The sequence below is a fragment of the Pyrus communis genome, chromosome 15, assembly GCF_963583255.1.
Source record: "Pyrus communis chromosome 15, drPyrComm1.1, whole genome shotgun sequence".
In the NCBI taxonomy this organism is placed as follows: Eukaryota; Viridiplantae; Streptophyta; class Magnoliopsida; order Rosales; family Rosaceae; genus Pyrus; species Pyrus communis.
The window spans coordinates 7,710,306-7,735,801 of NC_084817.1; the positions used below are offsets into that span (position 1 = coordinate 7,710,306).

Here is a 25,496-nt window from a genome sequence, read left to right on the forward strand (position 1 = left end):
GTCTCAAATCAACTAACTGCCATCCATCTAATTACCCCCATTGATTTCAATCTTGAGTTGTGCCTTTCTACCTTAACCGTTCAAATATTTTCAAATGAAAGTTTTGCTTTAAGCTACCGTTACATATTTTGTACAAGGGCACATAGTAAAAACAGATTCTTTTTATAGACATATAAAATTGACACACCTACATTTACATTTTCTAGAAAAGTAAGTCTTATAATTGTATGTAGAATTTATTTGTATTAGAAAATATGTCAATAAACCTGTTAGTTTTATGTGTACAAAAAGCGTCGCTCAAAATTATATTACAATGAAGTGAAATAAGTCAACACAAAAAAATAAAGCTAAGTTCATGTTAATAATGGACTAATTATAGTGGGGGATAAAGGAGTAGAAAGTGAAAAATGAATGGATATCGGTTGTGTGGAAACTTTAATTAGGTGTAAGCCTCCCCTTTAGCCCTACATTATCCTATACTTTCAAATTTATAAACCAAAATGTTAAGGCAAATCAAAATTCTTTGAATTAGTTTATTCAGGTATTGGGTTTGATCATGATGAAAGCTAACATGTAGGATCCTATGTTTTTTACTTGTTTAATCCGCCGTGCGCCTAAAGTCGGACAATTGGCATTTTATTCATCTTCGGCGGGTTGGGAAGGAATTGCAAAGTGGCAAACCACATTTTGTGGACATTGGTGGTTGTACATTTGACATGGGACCATAGTGTCCTTCTGAGAAATTATTGGATATTTACAATGATATTATTACCACGAAGCGCAATTGCGTTATCACAAAAGTTAGTCATAAATCGGTATCGTATTCGTTACACACAATAAGATACTATACCCACTAACACTAGTTAAATATCGGCCTACTCGCTCCGTTTTTCATAAGTGTCTATTGATCTCATTAGAGGCTTATTTCGGTGTCCAAAATCTATAGCCACCATGCATCCACTGATACATGGTCAGTGTTCATAGTCAAGGGTTCTAATGTTGTATCCCACACTGCGTATGAATCGGTGTTACAATGAACAGTTCGCATCGGTGTCCAAGTTGTCAATTATTTTTTAAGAAAAATGGGAGCCAATGATCCAAAATAATAATCCTATTAATACTATTAGTATAACGGTCTAATAGTATTCTTCACTTATAAGTGAGAGGTCTTAGATTCGATTCTCGTCAAAGACGAAGTTGATCCACATTATTATGATAAGCACATTGTAAGGCATAGTCCAGTCCCCTACCCTCTTAGTGTAGATAATATTGTTTGTTAAAAAAAAATCCCATTGATAATTACAAAATTTGATTTCTATTCTTTTTTTATACATTAAATTGAAGACATGGGAGCCAATGTAATATATGTGGTATCCAAATTGAATACCAATATTTCACGTGTGCAAGAAAGAAATAATGGTACATATGTGGTATAAAAAATATAGTAATAAGCATAGTATTTTTCTTTTCTTATTATTATTAGGGTTTAAATGACACACCCCGATCAAAGTCGAGGTATGCTGGTCGTCACCCAAAGGTGACGTAATAAAAAAGAAAAGTGAAGTAATAAGGATATGAATAAATTTAAACCGAAACTAGGGTTTATTTAATCTAAAGTAACGAGTGCGTAGAAGTGGTTAAAATTCATAAAACCTAAATGTTTAGAGCATAGATGATATAAGCAGTGTAGTCGAAACTATTTAAAGTACCTAGTACACAACTGGGAAAAGTCCCTACATTATTTATAGGTATGTCAGAACCGTCGGATATTCCTCGTATGCCACAAAATAAATCAGCTAACTAGGACCTGGAGAGGCGAAAAATAGAAGGGTGAGTGGGCAAAAACAAAGGTTTATACAAAACATTTATTTTCTAAACATACTATCCCCTTGCTATAAGACATGTATAGTTTCCAGAAAATCATACTACGTATAAGTATGAAATCAAATGCAAATCAACAATAATTCTAGAAATATGTCAATCACAATATCTCAACAGTAGCATAATAAAATCAGATGCTCATCGATCTATGCTAGCACACAAGTCCAAGTCGCCTAATGTAACCTGAACGACTGAACTGATGCTCATCAATCTATGATAGCACACAAGTCGGAGTTGCCTAATGCAACATGTACGACAAGACTGGGTATAATCATAATATATGCTCTAGTGCTACAATCATGTGAAGACTAGCGCTATTCGCGGTCACATACGAGTCGGAGTTGCCTATTGCAACATGTACGACAAGATGTCGGAGTTGCCTATTACAACCTGTACGACATGACTGGCACCTACTTGGATCCAAGGCGAGCATGTGGTGCGGATATGAACATACACGTGAAAGACTGGCCCTGGCCCTGGGCGAGCACTAATACCGGGGTGCAGCAATGATGAGCAGACTACATAAATACAATCATGCCATAACGATTCAATAATTCTAATCAACATAGTAAACTTACTTGCTCATCCCGTAGTATTATTTTAGCATTTCACAACAGTACAACATTTCTTATAACATTATTTAATCATGGCATAATAGGCATCAATCAATTCAAAAGCATTTGTGGAAACTATAAAACTTCATATATCATACATATAAAAACAAATGCCCACACACTGATATGTGGTTGGATCGTAGCCTCCTTACCTTGCTTGACCTTGTACTTCTTCAAGATAATTTTCTCCTATATGTGAATAACTAAAATAATTAATTAACATACACATACACAAAGTGGCTAGGAAAAACCCCTATGGTTTGCTCAAACGGAGGGTTTAAATATGAGAAAATGTTCTACTCGACGTCACAGACCTGAACACGTCAAGCACACGTCACCCGGAGGCCGAACGCACCGCACGTACCGCCTAGCCCACGGCCACACGCTCAGGTTAGAAACTAACATACCTATGGAATATGCCGTCAGACTTGACGGAATATTTCGTTAAATAGTAACGGAACCTAATGGTGTCAGAATATTCCATCAACTTTGACGGAATATTCTCCTTCTTCTTCGGTGACTTCTGCCGCTGTTTGGTTTCGCTGGAAACTGGAAAATCTCGCCCGTTTCTGGAAAAATTTCAAAGCTTCATATCTTGCTCATTTCTTAACTATTTTCGATGCATTTTATATGGAAATGAAGCTCAGGAAGAGGAGGACAAGATTATACCTTTCAAAAGTTCAAAAAGTGGGCGTAAGTGGCCCGAAAGAGCCTCGAAAGGTTCATACTTATTTTCTTCGCCTCGAAACTGTGTGTTTCCACACTAACTCGACTTCAAACCTAGGCTATTGACTCAAGGGAGTTGTGTGGAGGCTTCCAAATGTCCCAAAAGCTTGTAACTCGGCCGGGAACATGTCGGGGAAAACTCGCCCGAGTAAGAGCTACCGAGTTTCAAAACTCAACCATTTCATTATCGGTTTGTACGGTTGGGTTCATGAGGATGAGAGGAGTGTGATGGTGGTGGTGGTGGTTGAAAGCTCGATCTGTGAGATTTGATGGTGGTGTATGGTTGTTATAGAGATGAGAAAGTCTCGGGATAGAGAGAGAATGAGAAGATGAGAGAGAGAGAGAGAGAGAGAGAGAGAGAGAGAGAGATAGAGAAAGAGAGAGAAGGTGAGTTCTGATTGGTTGAGATTAGGAAAATTTTGATTGGGTGCTATAGTGTGGGACAAATTCTGATTGGTTGGTGAAAGTGAATAAGGCACGGGTCCAGTTTTAAAGAGAAAAAGGATAAGATTTGTACAATTAAAGTCAAACGAAATCCAACGTGCCTTATAAAAAACAGTGGTTTTCAGCACTGAAATAATTAACATGCACGTGAATAAATCTACCCATTCTTAACGCAGTTTAATTTAATGTAACTTTTTTTTGTTACAACTCTGATTTGAGTCCAACTCGTGCTCATGCACTCGTAACGACGAGTACCAATTAATTATGATAACGAGGAAAATAATTTAAAACCGAATAACCATGTCCACGTCACTTTACTAACAAGGGCATAAATGTCAATTTACACACTTGGGGAGAAAATTACATAGAAATTTAGGGATGAGTTGTCACATTAAAGTTGCCATGTATTAGGCTTTGGGACTTTCTTGGGAGTGCCGGAGTACCCAATACTCTGGGCGTTTTAACTATTAGATTTTTATTTAAAATACAAAAATCAAGATCTAATGGTTACAACATCTAAAATACCGGTACTCCGAAGCACCCAATAATTTTTTATAGGACTTTTGGTGTGGTTGTTTTTGCATGCTCTCATAACAACCGTTGGATGAGCAAAGAACAATTAAGAATGAAGGACTTTATCTCCTTATCAAGAGTTGAGCAATGAGAATGCCTCAGCTTCCCATAATTAAAATTTTAAAATAGATATAAGAACAAAAGAATAAATATCTTTCTTTGGTTGGAAAACAAAATAATTGGTTAGATTTTCCAAACTGTTACATTGCCTCTGTTGTCGGTGTTACAAATACGAAGGCCATTGATAATATAAAACAGTGCAAGCAATTTTTAGATGGACACCAATTTAAATCCGCGTGCCTAGAATGGTGCCTCAAGGCATGTTTTCTTGTAGTGAACATAGCAACATCATCATAATCTTCAATTACAACTACGTATTGTACTCACCATCTATATATATATATATATATATATATATATATATATATATATATATCATATTTCTATTCATATGAATCAAATCGAAAATTCTAATCAAGTAAAGACAATTATTAGTAGATCACTGCCACACTACATGGTGCTACCAGTCCACTTATACAATATGAGACGACTTATCTTGGATCAAGGCATGCTGTTTTCTTGTAGTGAACATAGCAACATCATCATCATCTTCAATTACAACTACATATCGTATTCACCATATATATATATATATCATATTTATGTTCATGTGAATTGAATCGAAAATTCTAACCAAGTAAAGACAATTATTAGTAGATCACTGCCACACTACTACATGGTGCTACCAGTCCACTTATACAATATGAGACGACTTATCTTGGATCTAGAGTATAGTAGCTACACTTGTTCTAACACATGACCATGTTTGATTACACCAAAAAAATTACTCATTGCAAAGGACCATTTTAACTTTCCTTTTTCTTTGAATGAAAAGGACCATCTTATTAAATAACCCTAATTGTGTGATGTTGGCAATGGCAGTCGTATTTTTATATTTTTTTGGTTAGGTGTGGAATTATATTTCAAGTTACGAACTTATGACTTGTATATAGATCTAGATCATCTATACCCAACTTATTAATTCTAGTAGTAAAGCATCAACCCCAATTAACAATTCGTACTGGATGATGCTATCCACACATTAATTTTTACGTCTCACGCATCCTTTGTTAATTAATATTCTTTGATCTTCTCCAATTTATTGGACCCAATAACTAGAATTGAGAATGTGAGTAGAAGGTAAAAATGAGTGTGTGGATAGCTGTAGAATTATCAGAGAGACAAGCTATACGGCCCACTTCCAACAACACCGATATTGTCCCCAACTTTGTAATTACAACCTGCACAATCTGTCAGGTATGAGGTTTTATCAAAAAAAAATTACTCCGTACTAGTTGGAGTGGGGTTAAGATATTTAAACTCTTTTTTTCTCATTGATACGGTTGATGTGAGACATTTCCACACACCCTTTCACGTGAGACCCAATTAGTGAATCACACGTGAGAGATCCACACATCGAGTGCAATATTTGGGATAGCTTTAACTTGGATGCCGATCGACTGGTCAGGTAAGAAGGCACCTCAGATATTCTATGGGCAGCAACAATATTTGTATCTGAAGCAAGAAGAACGTCATCTGAATAGTTCAAATTTGGAAGTTCTAAGATTCTAACTTCTATATATGATTATTTGAAGAAGAATCACATTCTTCCTCTTCCTACAAGTTCTGCTGTGATAAATAAAACGAACAATTCGTTTACACAATAGATTCGACCTTCTTTTTGGTTCAAATATTTGACCTTATTCTCTGTCAAATTCTTAAAATCAAGTGTTTGGCTTGATCGTGTGAGCGAATCCACGATTAGCAACATCGAGTGAGTTCTGTTGTCCCTAGTTGAGTGATTCCTAGGTTCTACCCCCCGTCTCTTCGAGACCCTTGGTTCTTTCACCTGCTTCACGTAGTTTTGGCTAAGGTGCACAAGGACAATACTAGACCATTGCTGAGAATGAATTCCACATTAATGGGACTTTGTATAGGCTGCTAACTAAGTTGAGGTATTCTCCACATTACTAATTAATTTTATGATAGAACCTCAATTTTCTTCAACAATAAACCGTATATAAAATATGGCTAGTCTTGTTACCTTTTCTTTTCAATTTAGTGTACCTCCAATTCTATTATAATTTCTGACCAAAAAAAAAAAACAATTATGATTATATGGTTGTAAGGGGTTCTATTTGCGCATGCATTCCTAAATTTTAAGTTCAATTTTGAAGTTGAATTCAAAACATTATTTAATTTAATATACCTAGGTGTGTGATGTGAAACACTGACATCACAAGCGTGTCTCACATCTCAATTCGCATGCGTAATTATTTATATTCTTATTCTATTAAGAGAAGAGTCCTTGTTAATTTTTTCCCACATTTTTTTCAATTTTATCCTTACTTTTGAATGCACAATATTGACTTGAGGAGGGAAAAATAGTAATTTTGTACCTTTTGACAAAATGACAATCATATCCCTATTTTTCCTATTTTACCCTCACTTTTGATACATAATATTTACATAAGGAGGACAAAAAACAATAATTATGTAATATCAAGATAAAATATGCACTAATTAAGAGAAATTGTCCCACTATTATTTTTTCATACTCTTTTAAAAATTTTAAAAACTAATCACACTCCTTAATAAATAAAAAAACAAAAAATAAAATGAAATTGTTCACACACACAGAGTGTGCGCTCATCGGCTAGTGACAAAGATGCAATTAAGAGAAGAGTCCTTGCCAACTTTTTTCCCCCATTTTTTTCAATTTTATCCTTACTTTTGAATGCACAATATTGATATGAGGAAGGCAAAATAGTAATTTTGTACCTTTTGACAAAATGACAATCATATCCCTATTTTACCCTTACTTTTGATACATAATATTTACATAAGGAGGACAAAAAAACAATAATTATGTAATATCAAGATAAAATATGCACTTATTAAGAGAAATTATCCCACTATCATTTTTTAATACTCTTTTAAAAATTTTAAAAACTAATCACTCTTTAATAAAAAAAATTAAAAAAATGAAATTGTTCACACACACAGAGTGTGTGCTCATTAGGCATTGACAAAGATGCAATCATGCAGTCAAGATGTACACTTGAATTGTGAAAGGTTTTTTCCGATTTCTACTTTATTAGAAGAGATTATAAGTACAAATCTCATAGTGTCGGTTTTTTTTTTTTTTTTTTTTTTTGACAAGATCTCATAGTGTTGTTGAATTGAAAAACAAAAAAGCAAAATATTAAAAGATCGGCAATCCGTTAGAAGAAAAAAATCCTAATGCATTGACAGCTTCAATGTTTGGTAGAAAACATATAGTCGGTGTCACTATAAGAAAATAATCCAAATGCACTTAAATTTTGGTGATTATAAAATGAGGAAAATGGTTAAGGATGGTATTATCCGTGCACACCTTTCTACTTTCACATATACCTTTTAATTTCTCAGATGGAATCAATTGAAGAGAATTAAAGAACAAAAATTAAACAAAAGGTGTGAGGTAGAAATGTGTGGATATCACCACTCATGTTTTAAAAAATGTCCAATTTAACGTTAGCCTTCCAACTAGTCGCCAGAAACCCTAGATTTGAAACCTCAGCTGCCGCCCTTGCTTTTGCCCGGGGTCGGCGGTAACCGGCTACCCTCTTCCTCTAATCATCCTCCTTTTCTTCCATCTCTGTTGGTTTGAGAATAGGTGGCATGTGGGCTCGACGTTCTTTGTCGATTCTTCGGTGTTTTTGTCGGTTTCTGCTGCCTTAATGTCTTTTGTTTTCCACACCTCCTATCTCCCTGTCCCCCCTTTTTAAACCCATACCTGTATTCTCCTCCATCTCTTCCCCTTACAGCCCACCTCATTTTCATACCCACCCTAACTTTTGCTCAGATCCTGTAGCGACGAACAAAAGATGGAGGTCGGGTCTATTTTCGTCCCTACGCCGCCGGGCAATGCCGGGTTCTCTCGAGGTCAAGTGTTCTACAGCTTCTGCCAAAGTAAGGGTATTTCACATGATCCCTTAGCCTCACCACTCATCCATCTGTTACTGTATATACTTGTAGGGTTTGGTGAAAGTGATTTCGATTCGGTGGCTATTGTTTGAGGCGTTCCTGGTGACAAAATCTGGTTTCAGTGCTTTATTGGTTGCGGGTTTGTAACTTTTGTACTATGTTGTCTTGGTTGAATTGGCCACTCGGTCGTTTTCTCCAATGTAACTGCCTCGGTCGTTAAATTAGATGCAAGTGACTCTTTTATCATAGTAATGTAAATGGGTTGAACCATTGTTTGTCGGTGTGGGTTCGAACTTCTTTGGTGATTAATCTAACATCTAATTTAACAATCTATCGTATGACAAGCAAAAAAAGACTGCCTTGATTACTGCTGACAAAGCATTCGTGGTGGTACCGGGAGTTATACGTAGGGTTAATTATGTTGTTTTATTTGGTCTTTCTGCTTAGGTTTCTCCGGATAAATTTTGGATTTTCTGCCGTCCTTTTGGTTTGGCCCATGTAGCCCGTCTTTATGTTTATTGAATATAATTTTCGCCCCAAAAAACAAGAAAGAAAAAAAACGAACAAACGAAACCGATCTGATTTATCCATTTAATCCATCATCAGTCTCCTCAATCCTTTTCCACCAATCCTCCCCTCCCTCTCTCATTCTCTCTCTCTCAGATCAAATGGAGCAGCACTCAGATGCAAAGTGGGAAGCCAAGGTTTCTGCAACCCTAAAAGATGCCACAGTGGACCAGATATGGCCTCTCTTCAAAGACTTCTTTAATTTCCACATGTGGTTTCCAACCCTAGCCACTTGCCATGGGATTCACGGAGCCAACGGAGAACCCGGCTGTATCCGATATTGCTCGGGGTTCTCAATCCCCTCCAAGAGTGGCGAGAAGTCAGTCAGCTGGTCCAAGGAACGATTAATAGCCGTTGATGATGCTGACCATAGTCTGAGCTACGAGATCGTGGAGAGCAACATTGGGTTCAATTCGTACGTCGCGACGTTCAGGATTGTTCCGCGTGGGGATATTGATGGTCGAGATGGGTGCGTGATCGAGTGGTCCATAACCGTTGATCCTGTGGAAGGGTGGGTTTTCGGCGATCTGGTGAGCAACTATGAGGCTGGGTTGCAGAAAATGTCTAATAGAATAGAAGATGCAATTTGTATTCGATAATTACTTAAATTATCTCATCACAGCATTACGCCAAGATGCCAAATTTGAATTCCCTTGTTATTGTGGATAAACAATGCAACACATGCATCATTCTCTGGAATACTTTTGCTCACCCCCTAAAATGACGGTATACTTAATTGTCATTAGCTTATTTAATTTTAAGATTCCTATTTTATATCAATTAAACTAATACTTATCTAATAGTAATTAATAGGGGGTGAGCATTTTTTGAGGTGAGCAAAAATGCACTCATCTCTCTCATAGGCACTAATTATGTAGTCAGTTTATATTTAACAAGTTATAAAATCAGAATGTTATATAGGCCATGTGCATTATCTGAGGCTTAGAGCATATTAAGTGAGTGACAACAAGTGTATATGTTTGCCAGTGGCATATTGTATTGATTTTATAGGGTCTTCTTCTTCAACCTATTAACTTATCGGTTTGAGCCTTCATTTAATTCTAGTCTAGTTTATAGTAGTGATATTGTTTGTAATTAAAAACTCTATATTTGTTTAACCGTAAGAAGCTGCTACTAACACTCTAAAAATGTCTACTTAATTTCACTCTAAATTTGTAAAATACAAGAAAAGTTCATATTATACGATGTATAAGATGATATTTTAGAGTGCCAGTAATAGTACTTTTAAAACAATTATAGAATTCTAGCTTGAGCACCGACCAGTCCAAATGGTGTTTTGGTAAATCCCACAAAATCTTGTTCTTTAGCCAAACAATTTCATTTGGACTAGCATGTATATGATGAAGAATCTTTTTGTGGTTTTCAATGAAGAAAACCCCTATAAAGGCATACCACCATTCCATGTTCCTCACAATTATTTGTTGTTAATATCTTTGTTAATTTATTTGTAATGGGAGTAAACCAAATTAACACCATTATTAAAATGGGAAGGCAAAACCTCTGGCGAGCTCAAAGGCCAAGAACGGAACAAGTTTGGCCTCTCTTAATTGGCTGATTTTTGCAACTTACACAAATGGTTGTCAATCCTTGGCACATGATACCCCTAGTTGACGGAGTCCTCGGCCAGCCGGGTGTGTTTCGATATTGCGCCACTCCTCCGACTGATCCTGCCGATGAGAGAACCATCAAGTGGACCAAAGAGGTTTTACTTGAGATTGATCCGATCAAACACCATTTGAGCTAAGAGATCATTGAGAACAGTCTCGGGTTCAAGTCTTACGTTGCAGTAATGCAATTAATCCCTGTCAACGGTGAAGATGGCAGCACGGGGTGCAGGATCGAGTGGTTGTTTGTTAGTGACCCAGTTGAGGGATGGAAGTATGATGATCTTCGAGCTTTTTTTTTTTTTTTTTTTTTACACTTCTATGGGATTGATGACAAAGAATATGGAGAATGCTCTTCTATCTTCTTTTGGGTGAACATTGAAATGTTTTCATGCAAGTTAGACATATCTTATTGTACAACATAATGTTTCCATTACTTTTTGTTGAATTAGTGTCTACGATTTAGCGTATGTTTATGAGATGAAGTAAACAACTCTCCATGATAATCTCCTACTTGACTATTCAGGTATAAGATACCCAAATACAATTTTTTTTTTCCATTCCTTAATTGTTACTAAATCAACTGTTGAGGCTCAAAAATGTCACATGCAAGTCAAATCAAGTCTTAAGGCCCAATTGTCATACAAGGTTCAAGCCAGGCCCAAAATACATGCCAAGATGTGGAATCGAGAAGGGGTTATATCAGTAATCATGCCATGCTACATTAATTAAGCCATGCATTTGTGTAAATCACACCACAATCATGCAAATCCATGCATATTTATCATGCAATACCTTATCACGCTAATCACTATTCACGCTAAAGTAAGCCTAAGTTACATGTCCGAGGCTTGTCAAGTGAATTGTGGTGTGGATGGTTATGGAAGTTTGTCGGACGTATGTGGAGTCAAGATTATGGAAGACTTTGGGTTGCTTGGGAGCCCAAAGATCCAAGCCCATAACCTTTGTAGTCCACATGGGAAGTTTGAGAGAGAACCAGCCTAATTTCCTTCTTTTCTTAGTAAGGTAACCAACTTAGTTAGGAAGAAACCAAGACTTGACCCTAGAGTCACTTGAAAGCCCAGTAAAGAGGCATGTAATGAAGGAAGAGGTTGAATTTCCTTTCCTAACTCACGCTGAATATCAAAGCCTGAAAGCCAAAAGACACGTTATAGGAAGCAACGTCTGTGGAAGGCTGACCCAGGAAAGCCGCACCTCGGGAAGAATGTCCACTGTAGGTTTCACGAGATCAACAGAGCCTAACTTCCTTGCACCAAAAGGGAAATGGCAGAAGAACGAGGGAGAAAGAGGAGGGAAGATCAACCCACAATTAGAGATTCCTTAGGAAACCTAGAGGGGAATCCTTCACCTACAAAAAAAGAGATTAGAAGCCAATAAGAGGGATCCCAATAACTCAGCCAAAAAAGACAGAGGTTCACACGTTAAAGGGAGGAACACAGAACCATCTTCCCACAACCTTATAGTTCTCTCCTAGACTTCTTTCAGCCCTTTCAGTTAAGGAAAACCTCTTTAGAACACAGGAAGCCTGGATTACCCAACCCAAAACTCCACACAACTAGGCAAACTCTCTCTCTCTCTCTCTCTCTCTCTCTCTCTCTCTCTCTCTCATGCTAAATGGATGACCTTCTAGCTTCCACACCATACCTTACTTGAGCAAGCCATTATTTGCTTAATCATGCTAATCTTCGAGTCATTGATCTAACCGAGATATTTTATAAGACGAGCTAACTCTTTTGACATATTCCTGGACTTGGTACAAAATTAAACCAAGAGAAACAAGAGGACGTTCTCAAAACCCTAGTCCACCTTGACCTAAAAGTAACCCTAAAACCAACGAATCATAATCAAGTCCATTCAAATGTTTGATTTTTAATAAATATAAGAATAAAATCATACTTATTCCTTTCAATTCCATTTCTCCATATAAACATGCCCTTATATAGGCAAAGAATAAAAGGAGTACATTCAAGGATGGAGGTAGCTAAGGCCCATTGGAGGCAACTGCCCTCACTAATGTTTTATGTAGAGGGAAACAATCAAGATGGCTACAGAACTTGAATTTATCATATTTAAGTATTTTAACTGATGAGTTGAAATATTCAAATAAATATGTACTTGAATTTATCATATTTTAGTACTTTAACTGATTAGTTTAAATATTCAAATAATATGTATATATAATAAGCTATTATTGGGAAATAATGTCTGCATGCTGGCTTAAAGAAATTTAAGAAGAAAAGAAAAGCAATAAAATTATAGAAGAAATTCTACTATCATGGATTTCTTTTTCTTTTTTTCAAGTCTTGAGGTTAAGATAGACCCCGTCATACAAAGTTTTTAGCTCCGTCCTTGAGTACATCATCATGTTTGAACACATCTACCATGAATGTGACTTCACCATTCGACCAGGTAAAAAGTGAAAAAAAAAAAAATTACTTAGTTAAGTTAAATCACTAACCACGGTGCTGCTTATGTTTGATTGCTTGAACATAGCACGGGCTTGACTGCTTGAACATAGCACGTGCTTGACTGCTTGTAGAAATTTAGATCGAGTAATATAATACTGGTACAGTTGTTTTCCGTTTTGGTTTCTTAATAATTATAATTCTTATTTTGAAAACGAATACAATATTCAAGGTGAAACGGATAAGTGGAAAGGATATGACACATTTATATTGACAAATCTCCATCCGGTCAAATAAAAAAAGAGTATTCCACATCAATCTATTACATGTTATCAGACAAATCTCCAGCCAAGTTTGATAACAAGTTATTTAAAATATGGTCCTTTACCCTTGCAAACAGGAAAGGGCAAAATCACATAGTTGTTAGTGATTCTTTCATTAAAAAAATGTTAAAATCACAAGTTGTGAGGCCAACAGGATTCTCTCCGAATTTTCTTTGTGACGTATGATGAACTGACACGATAAGTAGTGTTATAGATGCGTCCCAATATATACACATATTTATAGTTCATTTTAAGTTTCACCTGCCGAAAAATTACAAAAACAATTAAGAGTATATTTCGATGAGGGATTAAAAAGAGGACTTGGGATTGGAATAGCCTAAAAGGGATTTTGGAAGTTCTAATATTCAAAGGAGTGTGAGAAGTAAAAATGGTGTGTGGATAGCACACCACATTTTTAAACACCTTGTTTGGGTTATATTAAGGAGGGATGTAGAAGACTAACATTATATAACCTCTAACATATATAACCACATTATTGCTAAAGGTGAATTTAAAACACATTATTGCTAGCTTAATGTGAGGTTTAGCCCACCCCCCCCCTCCCCCACCCATTTAATGTAGATAATATCATTTGTTAAAAAAAAAAATGTCCCTAGATACTAACCCATATATATAACATAGGGGTTGATCTGTGACACCACCTGTTTAACACAAATTTTGACACGATTTCTAAATCATTAGGTTAAAACGTCTTAACAGTATCTATGCAATGAAACCTCCATCTGTTTTACCGAGAAAATCTTAAAAGTTTCCATGCAATTGTAATGCAGTCTAGCTATGCTTACGTTTCTAGCCTCTAACGTGTTGATCATGTAGTTGCAAGTATATATATTCCACATTGACAAAGTAAACCGCTAACCTACAATTAATATTGATGCTGGGGAGGCCTCCACTTAATTGCAAAGGAAGGAATGGGAAAACTTGCAAAATAAAGAAAGTAAGAGAAGACTTACCACCCCATAAGCCTTGCATTTTTTTAAGCAATGCACTTTAATATGTTCACCAATGATATAAAAAACTTTTCTTTATATTAAAAAAAGAAAAGTAAGAGAAGAGACTTAATTGACAATATCATGTGTTTACCAATGCACTTTAACATGTTTATATTTTTGATAGTTGCACAAACCTCCCCATAAGCCTATTATATACTTAATCAACATGGGTATAATAGGATAAGTACAATTGTGAAACAATAGGTAAAAGAAGAGAGTAAATTTAGTGACATTTTAGGAAATCATGGTTGGAAGTGCTGGTATTAGAGACTCAAACAATTCTTTTAAAAAAAAAAAAAATTAAGGGGAAATAGATACATTTGATTTGCAGAAAGGGTAATGCTAGGAAGACTAAATTTGGGGACTAAATTAGCAAACTAAATGATGTGTCATTAATCAGAATAAGCACGTTTATCTACGCTTAAGTAATAAATCAATCATCAACTTCCATGTCCTTTAGTTTTCAAAATTTAGTCTCCAAATTTAATTTCCCTAACATTACCCTTTGCAGAAATGATCATGTTAAGTAACAACAACGTATTGATCATATATCAACGACATAACGATGATATAACCACAATACAACAATAATATAATAACGACTGATCATTTTTGCAACGAAATAACAAATATGTTTATTGTAACTAATTGTCAAAATTTAATTAGCTTTAGAATTCAGATTAAGAGATTTTGAGATCATTTATTAGAAGAAAAATTGTTTAGATTAAACTTTGTATAATAACATTGCTGGAAAATTACAATAAATAATCTCTGTGAATATATAAAATACAACAAATACAATAAATAAGAAAGAAGTCACCAAAATGATAGAGATACGGCTTTGTTTGAGGGGTGGAGAATCACTGTCCTTAAAGCCGATGTTGCGCTCTCTCCCAAGTACCACGGTGCAAAAAGATCTATTGCGCGTCGACCTCCAAGATTCAACAACCAAAGGACTTTGCTAGATGTGCACTCGTAATAACAAAATTGAAGCAAAGTCAAAAGATTAGTACCCAACAAAAAGAAGAGAACAAGATTACAATGATTAACAAGTTAAAGAATGAAAGTTCGGCTTTGTGTCTTATTTTGTCTAATATAACTTTGTTTCTTTTACCGTTGATCTAATATTATTCTTTTTTGTTTGTAAATAAAAAAGCTGTAAACTCAAATTTTATAAATGGCGAGTTCGTGATTAATTTTATTTCCACCACACTTAAAATTGTATATAGATAGTTGTGTGTGTGTGTGTGTGTTTTATTTTATTTTATTTTTTTTTACCAAGTCAAATTTAATATTTTTTTTCGTACAGTGCAAGTCAACTTTCCATTTTTTGTTTTTTTTTTGGCACATAAGTCAACTTCCATTTCACCTAACATGTAAATTTATTAGTTATGAGTGAAGCATCTTTTCGAACCTTATAAATACATCGTGTCACAAATAATGTTCCCTTATAACCAATCATTCATGTTTCCTTTGTTTGCTAGCTATCTCTCTCATCATGCAAGAACCCGCAGAGTCCAGAAAATGGGAGCGCAAGACAACCGCTGTGCTCAAAGCCTCAGCAGCCGAAAAAGTTTGGCCTCTCTTGGCTGATTTCTGCAACTTACACAAAATCTTCCCCAAACTAGCCACATGTTACCAAGTCGAGGGAGTTTCCGGCCAACAGGGTCTGATCCGGTACTGTGAAACTCCTCCTACCAATCCCGCTGATGAGTCGACCGTCAAGTGGGTCAAGGAGAAGCTACTGATGATTGATCCAATCAAACGGTGCATAAGCTATGAGATCATTGAGAATAACATGGGGTTTCACTCTTACGTTGCTACCATGCAAGTAGTGCCTACGAACGACATTGATCAGGATGGTGCTTACGGGTGCAAGATCGATTGGTCTGTTGTTTGTGAACCGATCGATGGATGGAGATCTGAAAATCTTCAGGAGTTTCTTGAGTCTAATCTTCAATTGGTTGCAAAAACAATGGAGCATGCTCTTCTATCTACTTAAATATATATATATATATATATATATATATATATATATATATATTCATGTTTTTTTTTATCAGTCTTTTCATGTTTATGTAATATGTAATATGTCAAATAATTAAGGTTCTAAAAAACGCTCACAGCTAATATGGCGGTGGACTCAGGCCTAGGACCTAAGCGGATTTATGTAAATTTATTATATATCTTGTAAATAAATGCCTATTTACACTTTAAAAAAAAAACTATATTTGTATGGATAATAAAAGAATGATAAAATGAAAAAATAGAAGTAGAAGAATACACAAATTACATCCATCCAACACGTTCAATATTTTAAAAACAGTAAGCATAAAATCATAATGAGGAGTATTCTTGGATGATACACTAAATTCTTCTTGTTCATGATCCTTGCATTGGATTGGATGTCGACTAAACTATTTAACGTTGTTGTATCTAGCTTATTTCTTTTTTTTTTGTATGTATCTCCTCAAAAGTTCTCCAATTCATTTCACAATTGGATGAACTTGTAGTTAATCCATCCTTTGCAAATTAGGTACACCATTTCCATAAGTATACCACCATGAAACTAAAAAATAAAAAAAGAACACAACAAATAAAAAAAAAAAAAAAATCAAATCCGCCTAGCTCTAGATCGATTTTTTAAAACGATTTGCCCTAAATCGCGACGGGTCTTCACTTAGGCCGATTTTTAGAACACTGAAAATAATGACTTCATATAGAATAAATAGTTATGATGTTTTTGAAACTAGCCGTCATCAAATTAGTAATGTAATAGTTTAAATATCCTAACCCAATTTCAACTAATACAAAACATTTTGTGATAAAACCCCGCACATGAAGGATTGTGCATGTGGTAATTACCAAGTTGGGGATAATATCGGAGTTGATGGAAGTGGGCCTTCGACCCGTCTCTCTAATAATTCTACAGACTTCACCATTCTACAACCATATTCTTTGATATCGTTGCATTATTTTCCTATCAAATATTATTGTTGACTCAGTTTTTCTATATGCTGGTCAATCAAAACACCCATATGTATTGTGTAATTGGAAATGCTTTTAAAATAATTATAAGAGTTTCTTCAAATTGTAAAAGTGCTTCTGATGCTTTTTGAGAAAGCACTTATATTTTTATTAAAAGTTTTGATGTGCTTTTAATGAAAACACTTTAAAAAAACACTTATGAACAAAAGTGTTTTTTAAAGCCCGAATTCCTTACACTTTTTAGTTAGAAATATTTACTCAAACAACACACATAGGGTGTAATCTAGTTACAAAGAAACTTTACACTTTTTAAAATTACATGCACCACTCTAACAGTGTGAAAAAAAAAAAAAAAAACAGTTTGATATGTTTTAAATTTGGATAACATGGTTGATATTTTCAGAGTATGAGGTATATTAAAAACACATTTATTTATTTTCTTTCTTATACAACTTCAAAAATAATTAATTATATATTTTTAGTTATCAGGTGATTAATTAAGAGTATTTTGTTATGAATAATTATTCAGAATTATTTTACTGTTAAATGTGAACTACCTGCCCACGCGCCACCGATCAAGTACCAAATATACGTGATAGAAATACAAAATATGAGGTGGTTTTGGTAACCCAATATCAATTTCAATTTGTTCACGTGCCACCAACAGAAATTACAAAATACAAATTTGTTCTTGAGCCAAACGAATTTCATTTACCCTAGCGAACACATGATGAAGAATCTTTGATGGTCGAGTGAGAAAATCCTTATAACTAAATGTTGCATAAGCCATGTTTCTCATAAGTAACTGGTACATGTTGTCCTTTAAGATTGCATGGTTAGAACACTAATGCATGTGATAATAATTATTACTATATTGAAACTCTAACCTAGTGAAGCTCCAGCAGCTATGGTATTCGTTGAGCCGAGAAAAAGAAACACCAAGTCTTCTACAAACTCCTAGTCAAGATTGGGTTCAGTTGAGTCCTGAATTTGATGAAATTTTACAAGATTAGAATGAATAATTATAAGATTGGTGAATGGTTCTTTTTAAATGGACTATAATATCTCTCAACGAATGTCAACCTTGTCAAGGATCCCATTGCCAACTTAAGTCTTGCTCAGGAGTACCTACTTTGGCACCAACGCCTTGCCATCCCTCAGAACCAGTGTCCACTTTGTTTCCAAACTTTTGTAAAAACTCACATGAATGTGAGAATTGTCAATTGTCAAAAACCACCGAACTTCTTTTTGTATCGTCTAATTAAGTCTAGAACCAGTAAGTTATTTAAGGTTGTTCACTCATATATATGGGTCACTCTCATGTATAATCATTTGATGGATCCAAGTATTATGTCATATTTGTGGATGACTATTATAAAGTCACTTGGTTGTATCTCTTGAAATTTAAGAGTGAATTGTTTGATGTTTTCAAGGATTGTTACCAATCAATTTTCATCTAAAATAACACTAAGGTCACACAATGGCACTAAGTACACAACCAATAACATGTCCAACTATTCTAGCACTCATGACATTTTGCACCAAACTAGTTGTGTTGGTACCCCACAACAAAATGGTGTAGCCAAGAGAAAATTAAAAAAAAGGACTTGCTGGAGAAAACAAGGTCCCTAATGTTCCAAATGAATGTACCCCAGAGGTTCTGGTCCTAGCACTTATCACTACTACCTGTAGGTTGCCTACTCGTGTGTTAAATGTCAAATCACCTTATGAAAGGGAGAACCATGGACTTGTCTCATCTCAGGATCTTTGGATGCACTTTCTATGCACACATTTAAGCTGCTCATCGTGATAGATTGGAACCTAATAAGGCTGTCAAATATGGATATTCTAGTCCTTAAAAAGGTACAAATGTTACAACCCACACACTGGGAAACTGGCAGTGTCTAGAGATGTACGATTTGATGAGCTCTCTCCCTACTTTCACAAGGATTCTGAGAATGATCATAAGGAGGAGGATGCGATCCTCAAAATTCCTCCATTGAGCATCACTTCATTGAAAAACCACATCACTAATAAAACAGAAGAAACATTGTAGAAGAACCTCAATACAGAAGCGACACAGAGAAAATTACAGGGGAGCAATAGTCTAAGAGAAAATCAAATAAACGTCGGGAAGATCTTCGAACCAAGATCAATATTGATTTGAGTATAGGGCAAGGCAATGGGCAGCACCATTAGCTAGGAGCAAATATGGGTGATATTAGCTCTAGTGATTGAGTCGAGGAAAGGCGGTACATTAATACTATCTGGTTTTGGATACAAATACCATAACAAATATCTTAAGTTCGATACAATTACCGTACCATTACCGCTTGGTATAAAAAAAAATGGCGCAAAATCGATATGGTATAGTGTAGTAATGGTATGATATTGTAGAATGACAAATAATTCCACCCCTAAACTTACCTACATTGCTTCAGAGGTCGATGTAGCATCCCAAACTCCTAACCCAACTCCATCTGATATTAGTTCCTCCATTACATCGCATGATTAATTCAGAACACAATCACTTTAGCGTCTCTATTTTAATGTCAAAATTTTTCCTTAAATTAATTGTGTTGCCAAGTTGAAGAATCTTTCGTGAGTAGTCAACAAATTAACAAGTAAGACAAAATTAGCTCTCCAGTTGCCATGAGGATCCTCTCCGAATTTTCTTTGTCAGTTTTTATCAAATATTATTCATATTTAATTTTAAATATAAATATTTAAAATAATTTTTTACTACATGTATACGATAAACAAATACGATTTAAGGATTCCGAGATCCTTACAAAAAGGACCCCAGATGATCCTCGTTCCTCCAGTTGGCCACCAATTAAGCATCCACCAAGTAAAATAATTGACGAGGAAACGAGGAATCTTGCGTGACTCACCTTTCCACTCAAACAGCAGTCAATACGCACAAATATATGGACTAAATAAAACGCACAAATTTTCACTCTCCTTTTCAAATCTCTCTCTCTCTCTCTCTCTCTCTCTCTCTCTCTCTTCCTATTTCTCATGGAGGAAGAAGACGATCAGAAGCAGTCCAAATGGCAAGGCAAAACCTCCGCCGAGCTGAAACGCACGGTAGCGGAGCAAGCCTGGACGGCCCTGGCCGATTTCTGCAACTTACACAAGTGGTTCCCAACGCTTGCCACGTGCCTCCAAGTGGAGGGCGTCCCTGGCCAGCCGGGTGTGATCCGGTACTGCGCGAGTGCGCCTGTTGATAATGATGAGTCCAGCATCAAGTGGGCTAAAGAGAAGTTGTTGACCATTGATCCGATCCAACGGTGCTTGAGCTACGAGATCACGGAGAGCAATCTCGGGTTTAAGTCGTACGTTGCAACAATGCAAGTAGTTGCGATGGACGGCGGAGATGGGTGCAAGATTGAGTGGTCGGTTGTTTGCGATCCGATCGAAGGGTGGGGGTTGGATGATTTTCTTTCGTATCTTGATTCTTCTCTTCAGCTGATAGGAAAGACGATCATGGAGCATGCTCCTCCATCTACTACTAATTGATATTTTTGTGTGCTTATAGTATTAGCATTTTTATGTATTTTGTAATGAATTTCTCTTCGCGTTTAGCCGTGCACCCGACTTCTTAAGTTCCATCTTTCTCTTCGTTCAGTAATAAATACCCTCGTGTGAGAATTACCCACAAATTATCCTTGCTTTTTTGGGGCTTATGATTAAAGCCCTATGAAAAATCAGTGATTTTATGTCAAAAGGAAGGAGTGTCTAGCTAATTTGTTTGGAGCATTCACCACAAATTTTGTGTGGACTGATTTCCAAATATCATCCGGAAAAATAAAAGGTTTACATTATGCGATGTGATGCGAAAACTTTGCTTAACGCTAACATTATAAATTGACCCAATAAGAACCACATACACATCATGGTGGTTTTGAAGAGATTTTTCAGAGCGAACAGAACACAGAGTGGTACACCACGTATCATTATATAAATGATGATATATATATATATATATGTTAAAAAGTTAATAACTTAAAAAATAAAATTTCCAACCATTTGTATAAAAATACGTTGTGTACCCGTGTTCCAGTCACATTAAAAAAATTCACGTGGTTTTGTTGCATCAATCATTATCGTTTTAAGTTATCCTAACATAGTCACCAAATACACGACGACCCACCGTGACTTGTGAGTATGAACGATTAATACTAGCACCATTCCTATTGCCTCTCAAAACAAAAATACGTACATGACAAAAGTGAAACGATTGGTTAAGTCAATATGTGGTTGAACATTGATCCATAAGATATGAACATATTCTTTATACACATTTAGAAATCAATCTTGCTATGTAGCTAGGAGGTTGGCTACATTGGACCACCGAAAACACCTCACCCTTCCACAGAATGTGAGTTTTTCTGATGCTCTCCGGTCTCCATCCCCAGGTTCATAACCGCGGCAGGACCAAACGAAACACGACACCAGCGTTGAAGAATGATCACAAGAAACCCGCTTAAATGTAAATAACTTTGAACTGCTAAAATTATATAGTAGGATATATGGCCTAACTGCTTCAAAAACGATGATTCCCTACGCATGTAAGTTTCCGATGCTTTTCTTTTTTTTTTTCGGAATAGGGGTAGGCGAATTGAATTACAGGCCGTTAACATCTTCGACGCCAGCACTCAATCTCTTATCCATCCAGTCAATTATATCCTGTGCAATCTCTACACGCTCCGGCTCAAACAGAAGGTCGTGCAAGAAACCATCATAGAGCTTTATATCTTTGAACTCGGATGCTGCCTCATTGTAGAGGTCCTGGGAGGCTAGCGGATCGGTGACTCTATCAGCAGTACCATGAAGAACAAAGAAGGGGATATTCACAAACTTAAAGTTCCGTGTCAATTGAGTGGAGATCCGCAATATCTCATAGCCTGTTCGGACCCTGATTGGACCTGTATAGACCAGGGGATCAGAGTACTTGGCCAACAATTGTGCAGGATCCCGCGACACTGGAATTCCCCTCTTGTTTGCACCTTTAAACTGGAACTTGGGAGCGACCAGAGAAACAATTGGAGCCACAGCCTAAATTCGGACATCAGAGAAAGGTTTGTAAGATGTAAGCAACCATGTGACGATCATGTGTTCAACACAGTTTCAAGCTTAAGGAAGAAAAAATCGCCTAAAAGCACATAAACATAGTTTGGGATGCAGTAAAGAACATACCCCAACAATTGGATGCGCTGGCTTAACGCGCAAAGCTGGTGATGTCAGTACAATACCCTCTAGCATTCCTTCAATTTGAGGGGTGGCAGCCGCCTACACAAACGTTAAGCAATATTAATGATAAACTTAAAACTCAACGAGTTGGACGGTCAGTAGATTTTTGGATGGCATACCTTCAAAACAACAGCTCCTCCTGTTGAGTGCCCAAAGAGGAAGCATGGTACTCCAGGGTTCTCTAACCTAATCTTCTCCAAGAAAGCACCCTATTGAAAGAGTAGGATCAAAACAGTCAAACTTCAGGGGGATTTAAAGTAGAGCCACTTGGAACCAAAAATACAGTACATAATATTATGAAGAAAAGAAACCAAGCTCCCATCTATGTAGTCGAAAATGCTATGTTTATACAGAAAAATCCTAAATATTTGAGATGAGGGGATATCCAATTATCCATTCTGAGTTGAATGGAACTTCATGATTTATAATCAATTGGAGAAAATGCTGCTGAACTTACAGTATCAGCAACAACATAGTCAAGTGAAGGAACGTATCCATGCAATCCATCGCTGCCGCCATGACCTACCACAAAGGGAACAATAGATTAATATAAACACAAATCCAACAACTTAAGAAATCATCCGAATTAAGTAGTCATGTCCACATTTCCATTCAACAAACTCCTAGCATAATGCAAATGAGGTATTCCCACAAGTCCTCACAAGGTCCAGACAAAAATAATGCAAAAGAGCTCAAATTTCAGTATCATAAGACTCCATTATCCTCTCTTCCTCACTTAGGCATAAACCACGCGTGGACCTTAAAACGTAGTGATGTTTGGTTTGAACTATAAAAGCAAAAGCGCCAAAACGAGTACAAATCTTAAAAATTTAGCTACCTATCCAGTCCATTGCATACACCCCAAAGTTGCATGAGGTTAGTTGCCTTGCAAAATCAGCATATCTTCCACTGCAAACAAATATAAAGCACCAAATTTCTATTAAACCAACATAACTTCAGGAAAAACCCCATCAAATTACAAAAGAAAATGCTCCTGAAATTTTACCTGTGCTCATTAAGCCCATGTATGATGATCAAAATACCCCTGAAATTTCAGAAAATTAAAAATAATAAATTACTAATGACAATCAGAACTTGCGAAGATTATACAGAACAGAAGCAACGGCAAGAAACCCAAAACTGAAATTACTTGCTAATTTTTCGGTTAAATTACGCACAATACAGAACAATATTAAAATTTAACAACACGTGAAATACAGAAAATTACAAAATTAAATTAAAAAAAAAAAACCAATGAAATTACACAGAAATTCAGACGATGAAGAATTTACCTTGGAATACCAGAGACCGGGAACCATGAGCGGCAGAAGAGGGCGTTGTTGCGACCACCAAAGAACAAGAACGTCGCAGAGCGGTACCAGCAGTGGGCGTCGCCGGTGTGATACCCCTCAGCCAATGCTCTGCGCCTGAAGGTGTCCTCCTCCTCTCTCCTGAAAGCCGACTTTCGCTTCTTCGACGACGGCGCATCGAGCAGTGACTCCGAGATTCCGCTGCGGCGACGGCGGGGTAGGAGGAAGAGGAGGAAGGAGAGGAAGAAGGTGTGGATGAGGAGGAGGAAGCCTCTTAGGGTTTTGAGGATCGGGATTATGCGGTTGCTGGCTCCGGAGGTCAGCTGCTCCATCTCCGCCGTCGACATGGCCAAGGAATCGACGGTGAAGATCGAGAGAGGGAGGAGAGGGGAATTAGATTCTCCGGGAATCCGATTCGGGAGAAGAAACGCAGAAGGTGGAAAAAAAGGAAACGAAATGGAAAAGGGGGAAGGAAACATATTTGCCGGTTTCATTGGGATTTTATAACGTAATTTGTCGTTTCCGAAATAGTAGCGGTCAATCTTGGGCGTTGATTTTAGTGGGTCCCGGTTGTTCACGGTTTGGATTTGGGGTTTGTTAACTAATGTGGTGTCGGGAGAAAGCGGGAAAAGCACGGAGGATTAATTGCTTTGTGGCCAGGTGACGTGGCGGGATCGTGTTGGCTGATGGAGTGGTGATTTCGGCTGTGGACGGTGGGATTTTAAAGGTCTACGTCAAACTTTTAATATGTGGACAGGCAGTTGGCCAGATTAAGGTGCGCGCAATTATATACGTTACGTTAGTTTTGGCTGAGCAGCTCGGCTCGAATCATGCACGGCTTGTTTGAGCTTGATTTTGTATTAAAAAAATTTGTTTAGAAGCGTTTTTATTAATCCGTAACACGATGAAGCCCATAAACTATGTGCAAGCAAATACAAAATATATATATATATATATATATATGAAAGAGAAATAAGTTTTCGAGAAGAGTAATTTTAGGTGATTAAATTTCTAAATCAAATAATGTGGATGTTAATAATTGAATTATTACTTTAAGTATTGATTAACGTGCTTGTTTTCTATTAGTGATACATGATGTGTTTTGCAAATTTAGTTTAAAATTTTGATCTCCCTAACATTACCCTTTAGAGAGACGTGAAAGAGAGAGGGAGACTGAACATGAGGCTTAAATTTTTATTTTATTAAATTAGAGATACGGTATGATGACATGTGGGTTAGGGAAGAAAAAAAAACAACAAAAATATGTTGAAGTTTTTATTTAAAGTTCTAACAATGTTTTTGCAACTTAAAAATATTTTTTAAGTTTTTTTGGTTAAATGAAGTTAATAAGCACTTTTGATTGTCAAAAAATATTTTCGGTTAAAAGAAGTCCCAAAAGAGTAGCACATCGAGGGACTATGCCATAGGGGTATTTTCTTAACCAACTAATAATAAGGACAATAGGATTAGGGATATTATGACTTGGTTTATTTTGATAATTACGTACACAAATCACATTACCATTTTTATCTCTTATAAATGTATCAATTTACGATTGTGTCTTAAATTAGTAATTTACGATTGTCACCACAGAAATTTTATGTGTTATGATACATACTTGATTCTCACTGTATTTTCCAAAAACTCAAAACTCAAATGAACCACATCCAATTTACAGCAAATCAACGGCAGTTAAATAAGATTGAATTAAATCTGATTTA

The 25,496-nt window shown here is 36.2% G+C and overlaps 4 protein-coding genes across 4 annotated transcripts; 3 read left to right on the forward strand and 1 right to left on the reverse strand.

The window, feature by feature from the left end:
• Positions 1-8,935: 8,935 nt before the first annotated feature.
• Positions 8,936-9,433, forward strand: LOC137716991 (lachrymatory-factor synthase-like). Its single transcript, XM_068456317.1, has one exon. The coding sequence runs from the start codon at positions 8,936-8,938 to the stop codon at positions 9,431-9,433; it is 498 nt and encodes a 165-aa protein (XP_068312418.1).
• A 6,286-nt stretch (positions 9,434-15,719) lies between these two features.
• Positions 15,720-16,223, forward strand: LOC137717350 (lachrymatory-factor synthase-like). The gene has a single exon (XM_068456681.1). The coding sequence runs from the start codon at positions 15,720-15,722 to the stop codon at positions 16,221-16,223; it is 504 nt and encodes a 167-aa protein (XP_068312782.1).
• Positions 16,224-20,185: 3,962 nt separating this feature from the next.
• LOC137718451 (lachrymatory-factor synthase-like) lies at positions 20,186-20,804 on the forward strand. The gene has a single exon (XM_068458005.1). It carries the CDS (start codon positions 20,231-20,233, stop codon positions 20,729-20,731), a length of 501 nt encoding a protein of 166 aa, XP_068314106.1. The 5' UTR covers positions 20,186-20,230; the 3' UTR covers positions 20,732-20,804.
• A 631-nt stretch (positions 20,805-21,435) lies between these two features.
• Positions 21,436-24,243, reverse strand: LOC137717487 (uncharacterized). Its single transcript, XM_068456870.1, has 7 exons — positions 23,758-24,243; positions 23,472-23,510; positions 23,304-23,374; positions 22,923-22,987; positions 22,585-22,674; positions 22,412-22,504; positions 21,436-22,270 (listed from the first exon to the last, which is right to left on the reverse strand). The coding sequence occupies exons 1-7, from the start codon at positions 24,120-24,122 to the stop codon at positions 21,839-21,841; spliced, it is 1,155 nt and encodes a 384-aa protein (XP_068312971.1). The 5' UTR covers positions 24,123-24,243; the 3' UTR covers positions 21,436-21,838.
• Positions 24,244-25,496: the final 1,253 nt, after the last annotated feature.